The 21225-nt window shown below is 40.6% G+C and overlaps 1 protein-coding gene across 1 annotated transcript in view; it reads left to right on the top strand.

Annotated features, from left to right (window-relative positions):
• Window positions 1-10165: 10165 nt before the first annotated feature.
• Window positions 10166-21225, top strand: part of SLC35F3 (solute carrier family 35 member F3) — a 424298-nt gene continuing 413238 nt past the window's right edge. Inside the window, exons 1-2 of the mRNA XM_016941103.3 lie at window positions 10166-15273; window positions 15672-15901. Of these exons, the coding sequence (XP_016796592.1) occupies window positions 15221-15273; window positions 15672-15901 (283 nt within the window). The 5' untranslated portion in view covers window positions 10166-15220. The remainder of the gene's footprint in view (window positions 15274-15671; window positions 15902-21225) is intronic.

The raw sequence follows: 21225 nt of genomic DNA, 5'->3' as shown, positions 1-21225 counted from the left end.
AACCTATTTTTCTTTATAAATTACTCAGTCTTGGTATATCTTTATTAGCAGTGTAAGAACAGAATAATACAGTAGCCAACACAGAGGAATACTTTGAAACATGTAGCATTGTCTTTGCTACAATTATGTCACAGTCATATTTGAGGATATTGATCTTAACTGATCTGGTCAAATATTTGCAGAATCTGAGTAAAGACTTTGTTTTCTAATGCACATTGTACAACATTAGAAATCTACTTTTCTTTCCATGATAGTGGTTAATCCACCAATAATATTTACTTAGTCATTGAGAATGGGAAGAGTTAGAAAAGATGAAAAACATGATGCCTAAATTAAAAGAGGCTGCCATTTATTGGGACATAATAAACAAAATGCAGTACGTGTGGGCATATATCTTGTATCAGTTCATTTTCACGCTGCTGATAAAGACATACCCGAGACTGGGTAATTTACACAGGAAAAAGGGTTTAATGGACCTTAGCTCAGGAGAAGGATTGGGTCTTGATATGGTTTGGCTGTGTCCCCACCCAAATCTCATCTTGAATTGTAATTCCCATAATCCTCACAAGTCATGGGAGGGACCCAAAGGGAGGTAATTGAATCATGGGGGCAGTTACTCCCATGCTGCTGTTCTCATGATAGTGGTGAGTTCTCATGAGATCTGATGGTTTTATAAGGGGTTTTCCCCCTTTTGCTAAGCACTTCTCCTTCCTGCCATCATGTGAAGAAGGACATGTTTGCTTCCCCTTCTACCATGATTGCAAGTTTCCTGAGGCCTCCCCAGCCCTGTGTAATTGTGAGTCACTTAAAGCTTTTTCCTTTATAAATTACCCAGTCTCAGGTATGTCTTTATTAGCAGCATGAGAACAGACCAATACAGTAAATTGGTATCACAGAGAGTGGGGGTGCTGCTATAAGGATATCCAAAAATGTGGAAGTGACTCTGGAACTGGGTAACAGGCAGACATTGGAACAGTTTGGATACTCAGAAGAAGACAGGAAAATGTGGAAAAGTTTGGAAATTTCTAGAGACTTGTTGAATGGTTTGACCAAAATATTGATCATGATATGGACAATGAAGTCCAGGCTGAGGTGTCTCAGAGGGAGATGAGGAACTTGTTGGGAACCGCAGCAGAGGTGACTCTTGTTATGCTTTAGCAGAGAGATTGGTGGCATTTTGCCCCTGCCCTAGAGATTTGTGGAACTTTGAACTTAAGTGAGATGATTTAGGGTAACTGGTGGAAGAAATTTCTAAGCAGCAAAGCATTCAAGAGGAAGCAGAATATAACAGTTTGGAAAATTTGCAGCCCAACGATACAGCAGAAAAGAAAAACTCATTTTCTGAGGATAAATTTAAGCCTAGTGCAGAAATTAGCATAACAAATGAGGAGCCAAATGTTAATCACCAAGACAATGGGGAAAATGTCTCCAGGGCATGTCAGAGGTCTTCACAGCAGCCCCTCCCATCACAGGCCCAGAGGCCTAGGGGGAAAAAATGATTTTTGGACTGGTCCCAGGGCCCCTCTGCTGCTCTGTGCAGCCTTAGGACTTAGTGCCCTGTGTCCTATGTATGGCTAAAAGGGGCCAATGTACAGCTCAGGCCATTGCTTCGGAGGATGCAAGCCCAAGGCCTTGGCAGCTTCCACATATTGTTAAGCCTGTGGGTATGCAGAAGTCAAGAATTGAGGTTTGGAAACCACCACCTAGATTTCAGAGGATGTATAGAAACACCTGGATGTCCAGGCAGAAGTCTGCTGCAGGGGCAGAGCCTTCATTGAGAACCTCTGCTAGAGCAGTGCAGAAGGGAAATGGGCAATTGGACTCCCCGCACAGAGTCTCCACTGTGGCACTGCCTGGTGGAGCTGTGAGAAGATGGCCATCATCCTGCAGACCCCAGAATGATAGATCCACTAACAGCTTGCAGCTTGCACCGTGTGTCAGGAAAAGCCATAGGCACTCAACACCAGCTCATGAAAGCAGCATGGAGGGGGGCTGTACCCTGCAAAGCTACAGGGGCAGAGCTACCCAAGGCCATGGGAGCCCACCTCTTGCATCAGTGTGACCTGAATGTGAGACATGGAATCAAAGGAGATCATTTCGGAGCTTTAAGATTTGACTGCCCCACTGGATTTTGGACTTGCATGAAGCCTGTAACCCCTTTGTTTTGGCCAATTTCTTCCATTTGGAATAGGTGTTTTTACCCAATGCCCCCAATTGTATCTAGAAAGTAACTGATTTGCTTTTGATTTTACAGGTTCATGAGCAGAAGTGACTTGTCTTGTCTCAGGTGGACTTTGGACTTGGACTTTTGGGTTAACGCTGGAATGAATTAAGACTTTGGGTGACTGTTGGGAAGGCATGATTGTGTTTTGAAGTGTGAGAACATGATATTTGGGAGGGGCCAGGGCAGAATGATATGGTTTGGCTGTGTCCCCACCCAAATTTCATGAATTGTAGCTCTCATAATCCCCACATGTCCTGGGAGGGACCCGGTGGGAGGTAATTGAATCACAGGGATGGTAACACCCATGCTGCTATTCTCATGATAGTGAGTGAGTTCTCATGAGATCTGATGGTTTTATAAAGAACTTTTCCCCCTTTGCTTGGTACTTCTTCTTGCCATTGTGTGAAGAAGGATTTGTTTGCTTCCCCTATCACCATGATTGTAAATTTACTGAGGCCTCCCTAGCCCTGTGGGACTGTGAGTCAATTAAACATCTTTCCTTTATAAATTACCCAGTCTTGGGTATGTCTTTATCAACAGCATGAGAGGGGACAAATACAGGTCTCTTGCTTAAATAAATGAGATACCACTGAAAGAGCTTTACATGGGAAAGTGACATGATCAAATGGCCTTTGCAAGGATTGCTCTGGCAAAGGAGGTAGAGGGAGTGGATGTGGGAAGGAGCCAGTTAGGATTCTACTTCAGTATTCCAAGAAGTAATAATGGTGGCTTTATTTACAAAGCTCTTTGTGGCTTCTCCACTCTCCACCTATTACAGCCTCCCCATCCATACTGTACCCTCTAAATAGGTTGCTGTCTTACACCTCCAGGCCTTTGCACCTATTGCTTTTTCCTTCTTTAACTCCTTCTTCTTGTTTTCCTGGCTAATTTCTATTTATTTTTCAAAACTAATTTGTGTCATTGTATTAGTCCATTTTCATGCTGCTATAAATAACTACATGAGACTGGGTGATTTGTGAAGAAATGAGGTTTAATTGACTCACAGTTCTGCAGGCTACACAGGAAGCATGACTGGGAGGCCTCAGGAAACTTACAGTCATGGTAGAAGGTGAAGGGGAAGCAAGCAGCTTCTTCACAGGGCAACAGGAGAGCGAGAGAGAGTGAGGGGGGAGGTGTCACACCTTTAAGCCATCAGATGAGAACTCACTCACTGTTATGAGAACAGCATGGGGGAAGTCCACCCCCATGATCCAGTTGCCTTCCACCAGGTCCCTCCCTTGACACATGGGGATTACAATTCGACATGAGATTTGTGTGGGGACACAGAGCCAAACCATGTCAGTCATCTAATCTAGGAAGCCTTATCTGACATCTCTCTGGTGCCCCATCTTCTTTATTCTTTCTCTAGTACTGACTTGTAAATCCCTCCTGCATGCTTCCCTAGTGTCATTTGCATGCATCCACCATGGCCCATGTTGCACTACGTTGCAATTGTTTGTCTGTTTATTTATTACGTTGTGGGTTTGTTAAGGGCAGAAAATGACTGTCTTATTTGTCTTACTAGCCTCCATCTTAGAACCTAGCACACAGCATGTACTCAATACATTTTTATTTAATTAATTTAAAAACAGACGTATATGTAAATATCCTAAATATTTCAGGAAACTTGGACCTTTTGTAAAAAATAAATCATTCTCATGTCAAAAAACACATTTTTAATAAAGTTATTTTTAAAAGTTAATGAGTTAAACTTTCATTTGGTGATTTAAAAAATACAGTTATTATCCATGGGGAATTGATTCCAGGACAACCCTTTTATCCCCCAACCCCACCAAAATCTGCAGACGCTCATGTCTGCTCAAATAATTTGCATATAAACTACACACATTCTCCTGAATATTTTAAATCATCCATAGATTACTTATAATACCTAATGCAATGTAAATGCTGTGTAAACAGTTGTTATAATGTACTGGGGTTTTTTGTTGTTTTTATTTTGATTTTTATAATTTCAACTTTTATTTTAGATTTGGGGGGTACATGTGCAGGTTTGTTTTCTGGGTATATTGTATGTTATGTGCTGATTTTTAAATTTGTATTCTTTTGTATTGTGTTTTTTCCAAATAGTTTTTGTCTGAGGCTGGTTGACTCCAACAATGTAGAACTCGGAAATATAGAGGGCTGACTGTAAGCTATAGAAACATATACGCAGAATTTATTCCTTATTTGAAAGTAGCATATGATCAGCTTGGCTTTCAACCCAGGACTCATTGGAAGAAATTTACTCATTGAGGTTTTATTATGGGAAGAAAATGAAAAGCACATAACTTCATTCAGGCAGTGAGTATAATTCCTTTAGACAGAGGATACAGATATATTGACTGGTTGCTGTTGAAACCCTCGTCTCAGAACTGAAATCAATCAAAAGTGAATACAGTGCCAGCTAAGCAAAATGAAGCCAGTGCATGATCATTTCTATCCTTGACCCCTTTCCTTCAAATTAACCCAGGAACCATAGGGAAGACAGAAGGGGAAAAGCATCTTTACATGTTACATTTCTGAATATATCCTGATAAATGTGTTAGCTTTGATATAATTACACAGATGTTTTGAAAAAGAAAAATAGATAAACATATATAAAATTGTGTAGCAGGAATATATCTACATGCAGATAGGATGTATCAAATTTTGGAGTGCCAACAATTAGAAAAGCCATTATATATTTTTAAAGACATCAGAAAGCTGTGGAAGGAACATGTATTAGGTGAATTAATAATCTAGAGAATTAATTCTATTCTAAGGTGAGCTGATGGTTGCCAACAGCCATTTGTTTGTTTTTTGTTGGTTTGTTTTATACCTGGGAGCACTTGCCAATTTGGAGTGCAAGCCAAAAGTTGAAAAAGACCCTGGAAGAGGGCCTTTTCCTAAGATCAGTGAAATTAGTGAGGGTTTCAGTGATTAAACAGAGCTGGGGAATAAATTAGAAACTTAAAGGGCCCCAAGTTTTCCCCATGGAATATTTACTAAGTTCTGGGGTTGGATGAGAGGTGGAAGAAGTAGGTCAAAACTTCTAAAGACAGAAGAAGCCATATCTTAGTGGTGATTAAGCAACAAAGACTCACCAAGAGAGGGCCTGACTAAAAAATGCCAACAGTCTCTCTCTTAAGCTATTTAGCGATTTTTAAAGCTATAAAGATAGGTGGCTGGAGACCTGGGTTGGGGATCTCTGAAGCCCAGAGATAGATTTCTTGCTGTGAAAGCCCTAGGAGGACAATGCACAAAGAAAAAGGGAAAAGTAGAGCTAGAACCTTACTAAAACTGCAATTAAACCTCAAGCCAGTTTACTGTCTGATTAGGTTAAGATGATCTATTTGTCATGCTACCTGATTAACAGAAGAAGAAAATATTCTCTTCTGGGGAATACAATCATCTGAAGGCTCTACAGTGTTTCAAATCAAAACATCTAGAATAGGAAAAAATTACTAGACATGCAAATAAGCAAGAAAATATGACCAAAAATCAAAGAAAAATAGACAATAGAAGCATATTCACATATGACCTCCATATTAGAGCTAACAGATAAGAACTTTAACATAACTATGGCGAATATGTTAAAAGAACCACAGAGAAGCTCTTTGAAAAATGCTTAATTGCAGTCCATATATAGAAGTTTCTTACTGAGGGATCTGAAGAGCAGTCTGAAATTAGTGTGTAAAAATGCTTCCACATGGTTTTGAGACACTCCTTTCTCTAAGGGGTGTCATTCACTAGTTATCTACATCAGCCTCATCAGGTTGCCTATTAAAATTTAGCTTATCAGGCCTACTTGGAGGGGGGAACCTTCCCTATAATTGGATAGGATATGAGAGCCTGCATTTTGAAGTAGCATCTGAGGTGATTCTGGAGAACTATAAACTTTAAGAACCAGGAGCATAGAGAATTTCTGCTTTGTGATTCTGAGGATTCTGAATATCCCAGGCAGAGCTGGTCTCAAGATCTTGTTGATATTCTTGAGGCACCCATAATGTCTACAGGTTATAATAAAATCAAGTTACACCAAATTGTACCACACATGCACAGTTATTAAACAAACAGCATTTACTGGCAAGTGTTCAGAAAAATGTTTATATGGCCTGTTTCGTAGGCCACACAAAGGGCAGCATTCTGTTCTTATAGACCCTCTAACCACAAAAAAACATAAAAAGCTCACTCAGAAGCAACAATATTCTAGAGCAGGATTCTTTGCCCAGGTTGGAGTGCAGTGGCACGATGATCTCGGCTCACTGCAACCTCCGCCTCCCAGGTTCAAGCGATTCTCCTGCCTCAGCCTCCCAAGTAGCTGGGATTACAAGCACGCACCACCATGCCCAGCTAATTTTTGTATTTTTAGTAAAGACGGGTTTCTCCATAGTTGTCAGGCTAGTCTCAAACTCCTGACCTCAGGTGGTCCACCCACTTCAGCTTCCCAAACTGCTGGAATTATAGGTGTGAGCCACTGCGTCCTGCTCTACTACTCTTAGAGTTGGCATCAGGCAACTAAAAATATATAAATGTTGGCTGGAAAAACGATGGCAAATTTTGGGTACTATCCCTAGGAATAGAAGTTAAATCCTGGGTAACCTGATGGAGAGGGTCTCTGAAATATTGTATCCAATCCACACACCATGTACATCTGTAATTCCCCAAGGAAAACTCATTTCTTACACTTATAGATACCATTTAAAAAGCAAAATTTTCACCAGTGAGAGCCCACTTCTGATATTCACTGTGCCAAAATGCAAAGCATTAGGTGTTAATTGACATGTGGATAATAGAAGAACCTATGGTAGCTGTTCTGCAATGTGGCATTTATGGTATAATGCTGGCTGACCACAGCTGATTGGAAGAGTGGTTTGCTGGCCTCAACTAGTGAATGCACACCTGGTATCACATGGTCCAAGCCAAAGTATTTAACTTGAGAGTTATAGCCATAAAGAGAACTGTCTGGAGAGGTGAGGGTACCGAGGGGTAAGGAGATAAAAGAGGTTCCCCTGTAGCACTTGGTGGGAGCAGCAGCAGTAATTGCAATGGCTGACAAAGTCCAGATCCAGAAACTTCCTGAGATGTTATGGAAATTGCTACATTTGACAAGTGGAAACGTTATAGAAGTGACAATAATAATCATTGCAATATTTACTGATAATAATCATTGCAATATTTACTGAGCACTAAACTCAGGCTCTGCGCTGTGCTAACTTCTTAATTGTTCAATTCATTTAATCTTTATAATAACTATTTGAGATTGATGCGAAAAATGAGGATTGGAGGAGTTCAATACCTTTCCCAGTTTGTCCAGCTGGTGAGTGGAGAAGCCAGTATTTAAGCCATTGTATTTGATTCCAAACCCCAAGCTATTGACTTTTTAAAAGGGAGAGGAGAGTGATGTGGCTTAGCAACTGCACATGTAAAAATTAAATAGGGATTTTAGTCAACATGAAACTTGGGTATGAGTCAACAGTTTCATGTGGCTGTCAAAAAGCCGAAGTCAACCTTTAGCTGCACTGCTAATTATATTAGCTCAGATCTGTTGAGTACGGGGCATGTGCTAAGCACTTGACATATATTAATGCATTGTATCTTTACAACAGTCTTACAAGGTCTTCCCTTTTATATTGATGAGGGAACTGATAGAAAGGTTAAAGACCTTACCCAGAGTTAGAGCAGCCTAAGAGAGAGAATGTGGTGATTAAATGGGGAGAGGCCTATATTCTGGTTATGCCTGAATCTTACCCTTAGTTTACCCAACGTGATTTTAAAAGCAAGGGGAGGATTTTGAGCTAACAAAACTTCGGTCATTGTTTACATTAGTGGTTCTCAAACATTAGTGTGCATAAAGTTTGTCTGGGGAATTCAGTGAAATTTACAACTCCCATGCCAACTATGAGAGGTGATGATTCAGAATTAGCATTTAAACAACTGTCATGAGTGATCTCATGTCGGGTTGTGCTCAATGATCCCCTAAGGATGCTCTGAGAAACATTTGATGAGGTGTTCTTTGTAGTAGTTCAAGACTAGCTTAAGATGAAATACTTCAGGTATAAGGAAAAAAGGAGTTTTGTCCTACAGTCTCAGAAAGAGGGATTAAAAGCTTTCTGGCACACACAAAAGTGCACATGCATTCACACACACACAGAAAGAGGGAGAGAGAGCACCTTGTTTCTAAGGATCTCACAAAAAGAAGAGTCAAATTTATGTAGAATTATGAAGGATCTTATTTTTAATTTATACACCCAGATATTACTTGTTACTTTTAAAATAATGGCTTTGTAGTTTTTATTATTATAACAGCTATACAATAACAATACAGCAAGTGAGAATAATATTTTATCCAAAAAATTACTGCCCAGAACAATGTCAAGATTTCTCCCTGTGCTTTCTTTATGAGTTTGATAGTATCAGGTCTTATGTTTAAGTCTTCAATCCATCTTGAGTTGATTTTTGTATATGGTTTGAAATAAGGGTCAAATGTCATTCTTCTGCATGTGGTTATCCAGTTTTCCCAATACTATTTATTAAAGAGACTTTCCTTTCCCCATTGTATGTTCTTAGCACCTTTGCCAAAGATCATTTAACTAAATGTGTGAATTTATCTCTGGGCTCTCACTTTTGTTCCAGTAGGGTATAGGTCTGTTTTCATGGCAGTAACATGCTGTTTTGATTACTATAGCTTTGCAGTGCATTTTGAAATCATGTAGTGTGATGCTTCCACCTTCATTGTTTTTGCTCAAGATTGCTTTGGCTATTCAGGGTCTTACAGGGTTCCACACAAATTTCAAGATTGTTTTTCTATTTATGTAAAAAAATGGCATTGGAATTTTGATAGGGATTGCATTGAATCTGTGGATAACTTGGGGTGATATAGACATTTTAACAATACTAATCTTCCAATCCATGAACATGGGATATATTTCCATTTATTTGTGTCACCTTAAATTTCTTTCATCAATGTTTTAAAATCAGTGAACAAATGTTTTACCTCTTTGGTTAAATTTACTCCTAAAATTTTAAATTTTTTGGTAGCTATTATAAATAGGATTTATTTCTTGAAATATTTTTTCAGATCTTTGTAGATAGTGTATAGTGTATAGGAAAGCAATTGATTTTTGTATTTTGATTTTGTATCCTGTAACTTTATTGAATTCATTTATTCTAACAGTTTTTTTTGTTGGAGATTTTAGGGTGATATATATCATATATATATATATATATATATATATATATATGATAATGTCATCTGCCAAAAAAAGACAATTTTACTTCATTCTTTCCAATATGGATTTCTTTTATTTCTTTTCTTGTCCGGTTGATCTCACTAGGACTTCTAGTACTATATTGAATAAAAGTGATGAGAGTGACATCTTTGTCTTTTTCCAAACCTTAGAGGAAACATTTTTAACTTTTCATCATTGAGTATAATGTTAGCTGTGGGTTTTTATACATGGATTTTATTATGTTGAGATATATTCCTTTTATGCCTAATTTGTTGAGAGCTTTTATCATGGAAGGATATTGAATTTTGTCAAGTGTTTTTTCTACATTTAATAAGATGATCATGTGGTTTTTTATCCTTCGCTCTATTGATGTGGTATATTACATTGATTTGTGTATATTAATCAATTCCTGCGTCCCAGGGATAAATCCCACTTGATCATGGTGTATGATCCCTTTAATATGCTGTTGAATTTGGTTTGCCAGTATTTTGTTTAGGACTTTTGCATCTACGTTCATCAGGGATATTGGTCTATAGTTTTCCTTTTTTGTAGCCTTCTTCTCTGGCTTCAGTATTATGGTAAGCTGGCTTCTTAAAATAAATTGGAAAGTCTTCCCTTCTCTTCAATTTTTTGGAAAAGTTTGAGAAGGACTGATATTAACTCATTCTTAAATGTTTTTTAGAATTCATCAGTGAAGCCATTAGGTCCTGGGCTTTTCTTTCTTGGGAGGATTTTAATTACTGGTTCAATCTTCTTACTAATTATAGGTCTATTCAGATTTTCTATGTCTTCATTAGTTAGTCTGGGTAGTTGTATGTTTCTAGGAATTTATCCATTTTTTTCTAGGTTATCCAGTTTGTTGGTGTATAGTTGTTCATAGTAGTTTCTTAAGATACTTCGTATTTCTGTGGTATCAGTTGCAATATTTCCTTTTTCAGTTCTGATTTATTTGAGTCTTCTCTCTTTTTTCTAGTTTGTCTAGCTAAAGGTTTGTCAATTTTGCTTTTTTTTAAAAAAAATTGACTCTTCACAATTTTTTGGATATGAACCCCAAAGCACACTCAACAAAAGCAAAAATAGATAAATAGGATTGCATCACACTGAAAAGTTTCTGCCCACCAAAGGAAATAATCAACAGAGTGAAGAGACAACATAAGGAATGAAGGAAGATGCTTATAAACCATATATCTGATAAGAGGTTAATCACCAAAATACATAAGGAACACAAAAACTCAGTAGCAACAAAACAAATAACCCAATTAAAAAATGGACAAAGGACAGGAATAGACATTTCTCAAAAGAAGACACACAAATGGCCAAAAGGTATATGAAAAAATGCTCAATGTCAGTAATTATAAGAGAAATGCATATTAAAATGACAACGAAATATCACCTTACACCTTTTTAAATGGCTTTCTTCAAAAAGACAAAATAAAACAAGTATTGGTGAGGCTATGGAGAGAAGGGAACTCTTATAAACTGTTGGTGGGAATGTAAATTAATACAGCCATTATGGGAAAATGTATGCAGGTAACTGAGAAAACTAAAAATAGAACTACCATATGATCCAGCAAACCAATTTCTGGGAATATATCCACAGGAAATGAAATCAGTATATCAAAGAGATATCTGCACTCCTATGTTTATTGCAGCACTGTTCACAATAGTCAAGTTATGAAATCATCCTAAGTGTCAATTGATGGATGAATAGATAAATAAAATATTATATATACACATATATTTATACACACACATGCAATGAAATACTCTTCAGCCTCAAAAAGAAAAGACAATCCCGTCATTTGCAATAACATGGATAAGCCTGAAGGACATTGTGCTAAGTAAAGTAAGCCAGGTATGGAAAGACAAATACCACATGATCTCACTTACAAGTGGAACATTTTAAAAAGTTGAACTCATAGAAGCGGAGAGCAGAATGGTGATTGCTAGAAGCTGTGACTATGGGGAGGAATGGGAAGATGTTGGTCAAAGTGTGCAAGGTTTCAGTTAGACAGGGTGAATAAGATCTAGGGTTCTAACATACAGCGTGGTGAGTATAGTTAACAATAATGTATGTATACTTGAAAACTGCTCACAGAGTAAATCTTACATGTTCTCCTAAAAAATGTTAAGTATTTGGTGTGTCAGATATGATAATTAGTTTGATTTAATCATTTTACAGTGTATCCATATATCAAAACATCATGTTTTACACTGTAAGCATATATAATTTCTATTTGTCACTTAACCTTAATAAAACTGGAAAATATTTTAGAAGAACATAGTGACATAGAAAAGCAGCATAATGAAGTTTTTAAAATAGACTTTTTTTTAAGAACAATTTCAGGTTCACAGCAAATTTGAGGAGAAAGTACAGAAAGTTTTTAAATACCTTTCCCCTGTCACACACCACCGCTTCTCTCCACCCACGTCAACATCCTGCACCAGTGGTACATTCGTTACAAATAATGAGCCAACATTGACACATCACTATCACCCAAAGTCTATAGTTTACATTGGGGTTGACTCTTAGGGTTGTGCATCCACTGAGTTTTGACATATGTATAATGATATATATCTACCATTACAGTACTATACAAAATCAACCCACTGCCCTAAAAATCCTCTGTGTTCTGCCTGTTCATCCCATCCTCTCCCCAGTCATTGGGAACCAGTGATCTTTAAACTATCTCCATAGTTTTGCCTCTCTCAGACCGGTTTCTTTCACTTAGCAATATGTTTTCAATTTCCTTCATGTCTTTTTGCAGCTTGATAGCTCATTTTATCACTGAATGGAATATTCTTTTGTATGGATGTACCACAGTATGTTTATTCATTCAGCTACTGAAGGACATCTTGGCAATTATGAAAAAAGTTCCTATAAACATTTGTGTGCAGATTTTTGTGGGGACTTAAGTTTTGAACTCATCCAGGTAAATATCAAGGAGCATGACTGATGGGTTGCATGGTAACAGTATGATTAATTTTGTAAGAAACTCAAACTGTCTACCAAAGTGCTGTACCATTTTGCATTCCCACCAGCAATGAATGAGAGACTTCTTGCTGTTCCACATCCTGCCAGCATTTGATGTTGTCAGCGTTTGGGATTTTATTCATTCTAGTAGGTGTATAGCAATACATCTTTTTTGTCTTAATTTGGAATTCCCTAATGATGTATGATGTGGAGCATCTTTTCATGTGCTGATTTACCATCTGTATATCATCTCTATTGATATGTTTGTTCAGCTGTTTTGCTAATTTTTTAATTGGGATCATTTTCTTATTGTTGAGTTCTAATTATTCTTATTTTTTATAACAGTTCTTAATCATGTATATGATTTGACGTACTTTCTATTGGTCTGTAGCTTTTCTTCCCATTGTTTTAACAGTGTCTTTTGTAGAGCAGAAGTTATTAATCTTAACGAAGTCCAATACCAATTTTTACTTTCATGGATCATGCCTTTGATGTTGTATCTAAGATGTCATTTACAAACCCAAGGTCACCTAGGTTTTCTCCTTTTTATCTTCTAAGAGTTTTATAGTTTTGCATTTTATATTTAGGTCTATGATCTATTTTGAGTTAATTTTTGTGAAAGGTGTAAGGTCTGTATCTATGTATCCAGCTTCTTTTCTTTTTTTCTCTTTCTTTCTTTTTTTTTTGTGATTGGATGTCTAGTTGTTCTAGCACCATTTGTTGAAAAGGTGATCTTTTCTCCATTAGATTTCTTTTGCTCCTTTGTCAAAGATCACTTGACTCTATGTGTGGGTCTATCTTGGCCTCTCTATTCTGTTCCATTAATCTATTTGTCTGCTCTTTCACCAATACCACACTGTCTTGATTACCGTAACTATAGTAAGTCTTGAAGTTGGGCAATGTCAGTCCTCAGAATTTGTTCTTCTCCTTTAATATTGTGTTGGCTATTATGGGTCTTTTGCCTTTTCATATGAACTTGAGAATCAGTTTGTGATATTCACAAAATAACCTCCTGGGATTCTGATTGGAATTACTTTGAATCTATAGATGAAGTTGGGAAGAACTGACATCTTAACAATATTAAATTTTTCCATCCATGAACATAAAATATCTCTCTATTTAGTTCTTTGATTTCTTTCATCACAGTTTTGTAGTTTTTCTCATATAGATATTGTACATATTTATTAGATTTGTACCTAAATATTTCATTTGAGTGGTGTGCTAATATAAATAGTATTGTGGTTTTAATTTCAAATTCCCATTGTTCGTTGCTAGTATATAGAAAAGCAGTTGACTTTTGTACATTAATTTTGTATCCTTCAATCTTACCATAATTGCTTATTAGTAACAGGAGAGTTTTTTTGTCAATTGAAATTTTTCTACATCAACAGTCATGTCAGCTGCAAAGACAGTTTTCTTTTACCTTTTCCTTCACAATACGTATACTTTTAATTTCCTTTTCTTGTCTAATTTCATTAGCTGGGACTTTCAGTATGATGCTGAAAAGGATTGCTGAGTAGAGACATACTTGCCCTGTTCCTTATTTTAACAGGAAAGCTTCTAGTTTCTCACCATTAAGCATGGTGTTAGCTGTACGCTTTTGTAAATGTTCTTTTTCAAGTTGAGAAAGTTCCCCTCTATTCATAGTTTGCTGCTATACAATATGATTTTAATATAAAAAAGCAGTACATAAAGTAGTGTGTACAATTTCATTCCGATTTTTGTGACAACTGTATTTTGCATTGGAAAAAAGCCTGGAAGAGAATACGTTCATAATTGAAAGTCGTCATTTTTGGCTGGATAATGGATATTTTCTTCTCCACATACTTCTATCTTTTCTAAATTTGCCCCGATGAAAAATAATATTATGAAAGGTGATTAGGTAGTCTGAAGAGAATGCCTTTCGGCCGTCGGGGGCAGTGGGGTGGTAAGGAAACAGATGAGAAGCTTTTAAAATGGAAATCTATGAAGAGATAACTGATTTCGTAATTGCATCATCAGTGGGAAAGTAAGCTCTCTGAGGACCAGGTCTGACTGAGAGATCCCCACAGCGTAATAGATAATACATTTTGTGTCTCAGCGTTGCTATGAAACGCCATTTATTCACTTGGCATGCTGAGCATGGAACCAGGTTTCTTTCTTTCCAAGTAGTTTTGCTAATTTAGAGAAAGAGAGAGACAGACATATACATAGAGAGAGAGAGTGTGTGTGTGTGTGTGAGAGAGAGAGAGAAAAGTACTGAACTGGGAGCAGCAGGGTTTGAGTCAAAAGAGAAGGGTGGAGGAGCGCGTCCGGTGCCCCAAGGCTTCCAGGCGGAGCGCGGGCGCGAGGTGCGGGCTCCGGGGCGGAGCGCACGCCCGGGAGGCGGGAAGTGGGCAGCAGCGCCCCCGCCTGGCCCCTGTGCGCCCCGACCCGACGCCTCCCCGCCCGACCAGGTGCCTCGAGAGCGCACAGCTGGGAGGGCTCTCCCGGTCGCGGCGAGACTCACGCCTGCGGTGTGCTAGGGCGGCGGCGACGGTGACGGGCGTGGGGCGCGGCGCTGCCTCGGCTGCCGGGTCGTTGCGGCGAGCGCGCGGGCCGGCCTGGAGTCAACGGGCTGAACCGCCGCGCCTGCATCGTGCCGCACGCCGCGGAGGCGCTCGGGTACAGACCGCGCGGGCGCGCACAAAGCGGCCCGGGGCGGCCGGCGCGGCGCAGACCCTCGGTGGGCAGCGCACTCCAGTCTTCCCCGGCTAGCGGCTGCAGGGAGCTCCGGCCCGCGGCCCCTCCGCCTCAAGTCTGGGAGCTGCCGGTCCCACTCTGTCTTTGCCTATGGGGATTCGAGAGTTTCCCAGCGGCGCACCCAGGGGCAAGAGCATTGCCGTGTGAGTAGCGCCCCGGGCGTGGGTGAGCGAGCCGGCGGGCGGGAGGCCGGAGCGCCGGGGTAGCCCTTTGCAGCTGGGACATTGGGCAGTCTGAGGCTCGGGGAAGGGCGGCGCGCGCGGTGGAGCTGCTCGGGAAGTTTCAGTCATTCTTTCCCTCGCCACTCGCCCCAACCCGCACTGCCCCGAGACGCCCAGGATAGGGCACTGGGGACAGCTGCCCGGGGAAGTGGGTGAGTGGCGGCGGGAAGGGAGCAGCGCGGGCTCTGCCGCGGCGCTCGCCCCCGGAGGGCCCCGGCCGCGCTCTTGCTCTCGCCCTGGGATCTGCTCCTCACGAATCCCCTCCTCTCTGTCCATGCTCCCCCTGCCCACCCACCTGCCCGTGGCGCCTGCGACCGCAGTGGCATGAGGAGGTCACCGGACGTCAGCCCCCGGAGACTGTCCGACATCAGCCCCCAGCTCCGGCAGCTCAAGTACTTGGTGGTGGACGAGGCGATTAAGGAGGATCTGAAATGGTCGCGCTCCGTGGAGGATCTCACCAGCGGGCCCGTGGGGCTCACGTCCATCGAGGAGCGGATCCTGCGCATCACTGGCTACTATGGCTACCAGCCCTGGGCAGCGAGCTGCAAAAGTAAGACCCCCTCACGTCATGTTTCCCGTTCACTGGTCCATCTTCTTACCATTGTCACAGCAGCCTCGGGGAGCGCACGCAGTGAGGCGTCCCCCCACCCCCTCCCGCCCTGCCTGCTGATACAGACCCAGGTTTGCAACTTCGAGGAAGAGGCCCGGAGACGGAGTTCTCCTGGACCTCTGAGGCGTTCTGATGCGTTCTCTTACACCCCTTCCTCTCCCACACACAGGATCTCTCTGTATCCTTATCACTCCACTGCCAAATACGGAGGACACTCCTATGTGGCAGACCGTGGGAAACAGATCAGAAACTCAAAGTATCCCGGACAGCGTGGCTTCCCCGCGGATCTGAAAGTCTCACAGGGCCCTCGGTCAGGTCTCACCAGGCTCAGATGGAGATGCTGACTTACGTAGCCAGGATTTTAACTCTTCCTTGCATCTCCTAGCCCTGATGATAGAGGACAATTCTTGGGGTCTTCATTTTAGATGCCATTCACGCCCTTCTCCCCTGGATTTTATCGGTCTTCAGTAAGGAGGTTCTATAGGGATCATTCTAGATAGTGGTGTTGGTCCCTGCAAGTTGAATGTTTGGTGTCAGGTGGAGAAGCTGAAATGTTTTTCTTTCCGTGGGTCCTAGCTAATGGCTTTGAGGATGCTGTGATCAATTAGACAGACATTATCTTATGTCACCAGGACTAATTTGGTGGACATTCTTTTTCTCACTTTGCAAGAGAGAGGTTGATTATGATGAAATCCAGATATCTATAAATATAACCATAATTAGGTGGTGTCATCACTGTAGTTTGACATAAGAGATTGCCATTTGCCACCTCAGTCCGTATGAGAAATGGGCCTTGATGTCTTTCATTTGTAATAAAGACTAGATTAATAGCTTGTTGATTTTGAGTTTTTTTCGACCTTTTATTGCTTAAAATTGAAACATTATTTATTGGTCTTTAAGGGGAAAACGGGCGTTTGTAATTTAATCATATTCATCACTTAAAAAAATGTCTATCTTTAGATTATTCCTAAAACCTTCGAGTCCAAGGCAAAGGTCAGTGGTATGCTAGCAGTTAGCTGGTTAGTTTAAAATTATTTGCAGGAAGAAACAGGATTTGAATGTTTTGTTTTCATGCAACTTGCTTTTAAAAGACTGTGTTTCATTGGGTATAAGCCTTTAAAAAAATTGTCTGTATCTCTTCCAATCTCTTGCCTCTGCTGCTAAAATTGTAGCTGATTACAAAAGGAAGACAAGGGGCCAAATTCTCTTTTTGGTTGAAAAACCCTGGGCATGGGATAACAAAAATTAAACCCCATTGGAAACCATATTTCTTATGGGCATGGATAGAACGCTCAATTTTTATTTCTGCTTTCTAAATTTCTATTAGAAAATAGCAATTTTCTATTCTTATTTCCATTTTCTGCTTCCTTAATAACAAAAGACAGTGGTATAAATGACAGCCTTCATAAAGTCATCTCTTTGGTGCTTGAAGTCATAAAAAGGTTTTATCTTTATAAATCTATTTGTGACTGGCTGTATGTGCTTTGTGGAAGTTATCACCAAGGTTTGTGATTTGGGGGCTTGCCAGAGAGCTTACAGCAGTGATGACTGTTTGGTACAACATATTTTGTAATTAAGACAAGAGAAGGGCCATGTGGAAATGGAGTCCCTTGCATCACTGGAGGTAATTCTTAAATGCCTCTCTCTGAGGCTTCACTGGAAGAGTAAATAGTAGCAGGGAAGTCTACAGTGATCATTGAAATATGAATAAAATCAGCTCATTCCACTCTCTCTATTTCTGTGAGGATTCTTCTTTATTCCAAGGTATTTCCTTGTTACTATAACGCTTTAGGTGACAACTGACATTTTGGTGAATTAATTAGGTGTTATGTTTAAATTTAGAGAAGGTAATGTTTTATTAATGTATTAATGCAGCAAAAGAGGTTGTCTTTTTGTTTTTTTTGTTTGTTTTTTGAGAGGGAGTCTCACTCTGTCACCCAGGCTGGAGTGTAGAGTGCAGTGGCATGATCTTGGCTCACTGCAACCTCCACCTCCTGAGTTCAAGTGATTCTCCTGCCTCAGCCTCCTGCGTAGCTGGGATTACAGGCGTGCGCCACCACATCCTGCTAATTTTTGTATTTTTAGTAGAGATGAGGTTTCACTATGTTGGCCAGGCTGGTCTTGAACTCCTGACCTCAGGTTATCCACCCACCTTGGCCTCCCAAAGTGCTGGGATTATAGGCGTGAGCCACCACGCCCGGCCCAGAAGAGGTTTTAAGGCAGAACTTTTGCTGTTTGCCATTTCTACTCAATTGATAATAATAAAGAGGCTTATCTATTACCTGTAGGTATCACCTAGTTGCTTTATTTGTTGGTTGGTAATTGTACTCTATAAATGGGGAGAGATGATGGTTACAAAAAAAAACAAAACAAAGACAAAAAAAAAAACATTCTCATGATCTCCAGAGTGAGTTATGGAAGCTCCAAGCTATTATGTCACCTTTCAGTCATCTTTCAAAGTGATTTATCTGTGTCCTAACTGAAGGAGTTGCCAGTGAAAGTTTCTGGATGTAAGTCATTTGCCCTTGTAGCAGAAGAAACCATTTGAATGACCCAATATTCACTTGTATCCTCTTCATTTTTAGATTTTGTTTGGGTTGTTAAGATAAATGAGGTAATTGTGAACAGTACAGAAATTACCTTTGCTCAGTATTCTCAACTCAGTCATTTGGATTCGCAAGTTTTGCTCTAGACAAGAGAATTTTGTAAAGGATTCTTTTTTTTTTTTTTTTTTTGACAGAGTCTTATTCTGTCACCCAGGCTGGAGTGCAATGGTGCAATCTCGGCTCACTGCAACTTCCGCCTCCTGGGTTCAAGCAATTCTCCTGCTTCAGCCTTCTGAGTAGCTGGGACTAGCACCACCATGCCTGGCTAATTTTTTGTATTTTTAGTAAAGATGGGGTTTCACCATGTTGGCCAGGCTGGTCTCGAACTCCTGATCTCATGATCTGCCCACCTCGGCCTCCCAAAGTGCTGGAATTACAGTCGTGAGCCACCGTGCCTGGCTTAAAATTTACCCAGCTTCCCCAAATAATAGTATTTTTTTTTTAGAAGGAGTTTTGCTCTGTCGCCCAGGCTAGAGTGCAGTGGCACAATCTCAGCTCACTGCAACCTCTGCCTCACAGGTTCAAGCGATTCTCCTACCTCAGCTTCCTCCTGAGTAGCTGGGACTACAGGCACCCACCACCATGCCCGGCTAATTTTTGTATTTTTAGTAGAGACAGGGTTTCACCATGTTGGTCAGACTGGTCTCGAACTCCTGATCTTGTGATCTGCCCTCCTCGGCCTCCCAAAGTACTGGGATTACAGGCATGAGCCACTGCACCCAGCCTAGGATTCTTTTTTAAAAATCCCAAAGGCTCCTGGGTCTGAAAGGGATGGCTTTTGTGAAACATTCAACTGAGAATTAAACTGTAAACAAGGAAGTAAGAAGGGCCCAGTTCCTCTTCTCAGTGGCAAAAGTCCTCCAAGCTCCACAGTCCATGTTTTTGAACCAAACCACTTGGCAGTATTCCTGGGAATTCTTCAAATTATCATCTGTTGAGTGGATCCAGGGCCCAGAAAGCACCTGGGCCACAGGAGGGGCTCAATAAATATTTGTGGAATGAATGGATGGCTGCTGCCTGAAATACTGACCTCTGGGACAGGGAGCTTTGAATATGCCTCTGTAGTGATTTGTATCATTTACCTCTTTATGCTGACTTCCTGTTATGTGGAATTGCTCTACTCTTTCCTAGTTCTTCCATCACAAGTGCTTCCTGAACCACAGACTGGACCAGAATTCTTGCTGATAAGCTTTGGTTTAGCCCAGGGTTTCTTGATCTCAGCACTATTAACCCTTTGTGCTGTATAAGTATTCGTTGTAGGGAGCTGTCATGTACATTGTAGGATGTTTAGCAGTATCTCTGACCTCTGCCTATTAGATGTCAGTAGCTTACCACCCTGCCCCCTAAGTTGTAGCAACTCAGTATCCCATGGGGGGCAGCCTTTAGTTGAGACCCACTCATTTAGGGTAACCCCCAAATTTATGCTGCAATAGAACTCTCTTCTGTTGCCCAGTAATGCTAAACAAGCAGGCCTACCTTACAAATTCCTGACCCTCTCCTTCCTCACCTTTCTTCCTGGACCACTTTTTAGGTTTTCAGGATGGCCAGATCGAGTAATCATCACCACTGGCAGTGCAAGTGTCTTCTGAAGATTTGAAAGAGCCTGTTCCTTCTGCAGCTGGCATGATTCCACAACCAATCATCATAAATTGACACCCTGTAGGAAGTGCTTTAGAATTCAGGAGACTCTGAACAGTTTCTTTTAATAACTTCCTTTTCTTTCCTACCTTTTGCCCCAGTAGAAGGGAAATGACTGATTAGAATATCTTCTGCTTCCTTTTCCTTTCTCATTTCTCTGGGATGGACACCAATTAGGGAGGAGATGGCTAGAGAAGGGACGAGGAGAATCAAAGACCAGGAAAAATCTGTATAGTAGACAGCCAGCCCCAGGCATCTGATAGGGTGGGACAGCTGGTGGCATTTCCACACGGGAATGATTGAAGGAACGTATCTTGGAGTTTCCAGATAGAGGCTCTGCTGCAGGATGAAGGAACATCTACGAATACTCCTTTATTTTCATTTATTCATTTAAAAAACCTTTTTTCAGCAGTCAGTGTATGTCAGAATAGAGAGAGAAGTGCTGGAAGAGGTAGCTCACTGTCCAGGTGTGCCTTCGTCTAGAAATACAGGTCAATACAAACCTGCATTAGAACACAGACATTCTAACGGTGGGCAGGATGTTTCCCTTTCCGAAAGGTTTCCCTAAAGGATGTTTTCAAATATTGAACTCTTAAATCCTTTTCTGGGTAAAAAGTCCCCAAAACATTTTAGAAATAGCTTTTTTGAAGGGGGTCATGCTTATTGCTTAACATGAAGTGCAATTATCATTTGAGTAGATTTATACACTTTGTTGAACATCAACTATTATTCACTACAGGTTCTGGTATGTTGAGATTTAAATGCTTTTTTCCAGAATGTGAATGGATTGAGTTTTAAGTCATTTGTAGAATGGAGAGAGGGTCAGTCTTAAAAGACCAACTGTCTCTAGCCCACTCCAGCCCGCCATTGGCAACGTGAACCTGGGACAGGAACATGCAGGTTAATGAACAAATCCCAGCTTATCTGGGTGGAGGTTTTCTAGTTCAAGCTGAAAAAATGTAGGGCATTGAATAACACACCTGGTGACAAGGAAATTGCATGTTTCAGGATTCTCCAGGT

This window comes from Pan troglodytes, chromosome 1 (genome assembly GCF_028858775.2).
Source record: "Pan troglodytes isolate AG18354 chromosome 1, NHGRI_mPanTro3-v2.0_pri, whole genome shotgun sequence".
Classification (NCBI taxonomy): domain Eukaryota; kingdom Metazoa; phylum Chordata; class Mammalia; order Primates; family Hominidae; genus Pan; species Pan troglodytes.
The sequence above is the reverse complement of the archived record's forward strand: the minus strand, read 5'-3'. Positions and strand labels throughout refer to the sequence as shown.